General features: G+C 46.4%; 1 protein-coding gene across 1 annotated transcript in view; it reads left to right on the top strand.

The window, feature by feature from the left end:
- Window positions 1–239: 239 nt before the first annotated feature.
- The window catches only part of USP30 (ubiquitin specific peptidase 30), a gene marked incomplete at its 5' end in the record, with an annotated part of 8,233 nt that continues 6,604 nt past the window's right edge, over window positions 240–1,868 (top strand). Inside the window, 2 exons of the mRNA XM_009077878.1 lie at window positions 240–422; window positions 1,285–1,388. Coding sequence (XP_009076126.1) covers window positions 240–422; window positions 1,285–1,388 — 287 coding nt within the window. The remainder of the gene's footprint in view (window positions 423–1,284; window positions 1,389–1,868) is intronic.

Genomic DNA, 1,868 nt, shown 5'->3' with positions numbered 1-1,868 from the left:
CCCATGGCAGATGTTGACTAAGTGATCCTCAAGGTCCCTCCCAACCCATCCCATGATTCCATGAACTAACAAACAAACTGAAGGAAGTTACTTGTGCTGTGATTATAACACCCAACACAACATGGAAACTGATGATCTCAGAGGTTTCCTCCAACCTTGATGATTCCCTGATTCCCACTGAGCAATGAGTTGGTTTTCCCTAAACTTCTTGGTGTGAACTCCTACTCTTCTATTCCTAGGGCTTGTTCCTGGGCTCCTGAACCTGGGCAACACGTGCTTCATGAACTCCCTGCTGCAAGGCCTGTCCTCCTGCCCTTCCTTCATCCAGTGGCTGGAGGAGTTCACAGCACAGTACAAGGTGGAGCAGGACCAGCCCCAGGAGCACCAGTACCTGTCAGTCACTTTGCTGCAGCTCCTCAGAGGTAGTTCAACACCTTCCCCTGGCAGAGAGCTCAGAATACAATACTGGGCACAACTGTTAACCATTTTGAGCCTCTTTTCCCAAAGGAAGAAGCTTGTGGGGTTTGTGTTCTCTGTGTAATTTCTCTGTGTCAATCTATTTAATCTCTAATTTCTATTCAATCTCTACTTAATTTCTGTTTCAGAATACTAATTCCTGCTTAATTTTCCCTAACTCTGAGTTCAACCACCTTTCACAGAGCTGTAAAACTCTATAGAAAAGAAAAAATCCATTAGCAAATAATTTAAGCATTTTTTGCCCCCAGTTTTACTATTTCCCCCCAAATGTTTACTACTTTGGATGACTTGGGATAAGAATATTCCTCTAAGCCCAATGTGGTGACTCAGTTCAGACTTGTCCCTGTGCTAAATTCGTCTCAGTGAAACGTTTTGAGGCTCTAAGTGACCAATTGGCCCTCCCTGAGGGAACTCACAGGGGTTTGTTCACAAGGAAGTCCCTTGGAATTTGTGCCTTGGGATGTTCCTAGTGAAGTGGTGCCATGGAACATGTCACTGAACTAGTGGGGAGTCAACACTTGGGGGTTCTGACCTCTAAACCACCAATTTTTACCCATTGCACCAGTAAAAGTTGATGTTTTTCAGTATTTATGTTGTTTCTCCTTTGTGGATTTGCGGAGGAGCTTTGGGATGTGTGTTAGGAGAGGAGAACATGAGCAGTGAGTGAGCTGAGGGTGGTCATTAATACAAAGCACCTTGATTATCAGTAGCTCTGCTGGGGTCAGTTCTGTGATGCTGAGATAACTTACAGACTGAAACAAACAGATCTGTGGCTCCTCCTGACGTTTCTCACTGCTTTGTCTCCAGCTCTGTCCTGCCAGGAGGTGACAGAAGATGATGTCCTGGATGCCAGTTGCCTGCTGGAAGTGCTGAGGATGTACAGGTGGCAGATCTCATCCTTTGAGGAGCAGGTGATTGCAGAGAACAGGAAAAAAACTGCCCCATGGACCTCAAGGGCTTGGGAGAAAACAGAGAACTGAGGTTCTGACCCCAAAACTGCCCCAAGGACCTCAGTGTTTAAGGGGTAACAGCACTGAAGTTGTGGTGGTCACAGCCCTGAGGAGCAAATCTGAATCCTGCTTTAAAAAGTGATGGAAAACCACCCTGTGTTGGCTGCATGGTGTTTGCAGTTTGCTGGGATATTCCTCAGGGACTCCCTGGCTGCTTCCACACCTCCTAATGAGCCTCAGGTTTGGAACAGCAGAGCCAGGAATGTTAAACCAGACCTGACAGAGCCCTAGTTTTGCTCTGGATGGTGAAGCTGTGCTCTGTTTCCAGGGATGGACTCCAAGCATTTCCCAATTACTCACATGGAATAGCCAAGATTTCCAATCTTGCCAGTGTTTCTTGGCAGCACTTCCAATGAACTGCAGTTGTCTCACTGCTAAAAT

Source organism: Acanthisitta chloris, unplaced genomic scaffold (assembly GCF_000695815.1).
Source record: "Acanthisitta chloris isolate BGI_N310 unplaced genomic scaffold, ASM69581v1 scaffold26140, whole genome shotgun sequence".
In the NCBI taxonomy this organism is placed as follows: Eukaryota; Metazoa; Chordata; class Aves; order Passeriformes; family Acanthisittidae; genus Acanthisitta; species Acanthisitta chloris.
This window is presented reverse-complemented; position numbering and strand designations above follow the sequence as displayed.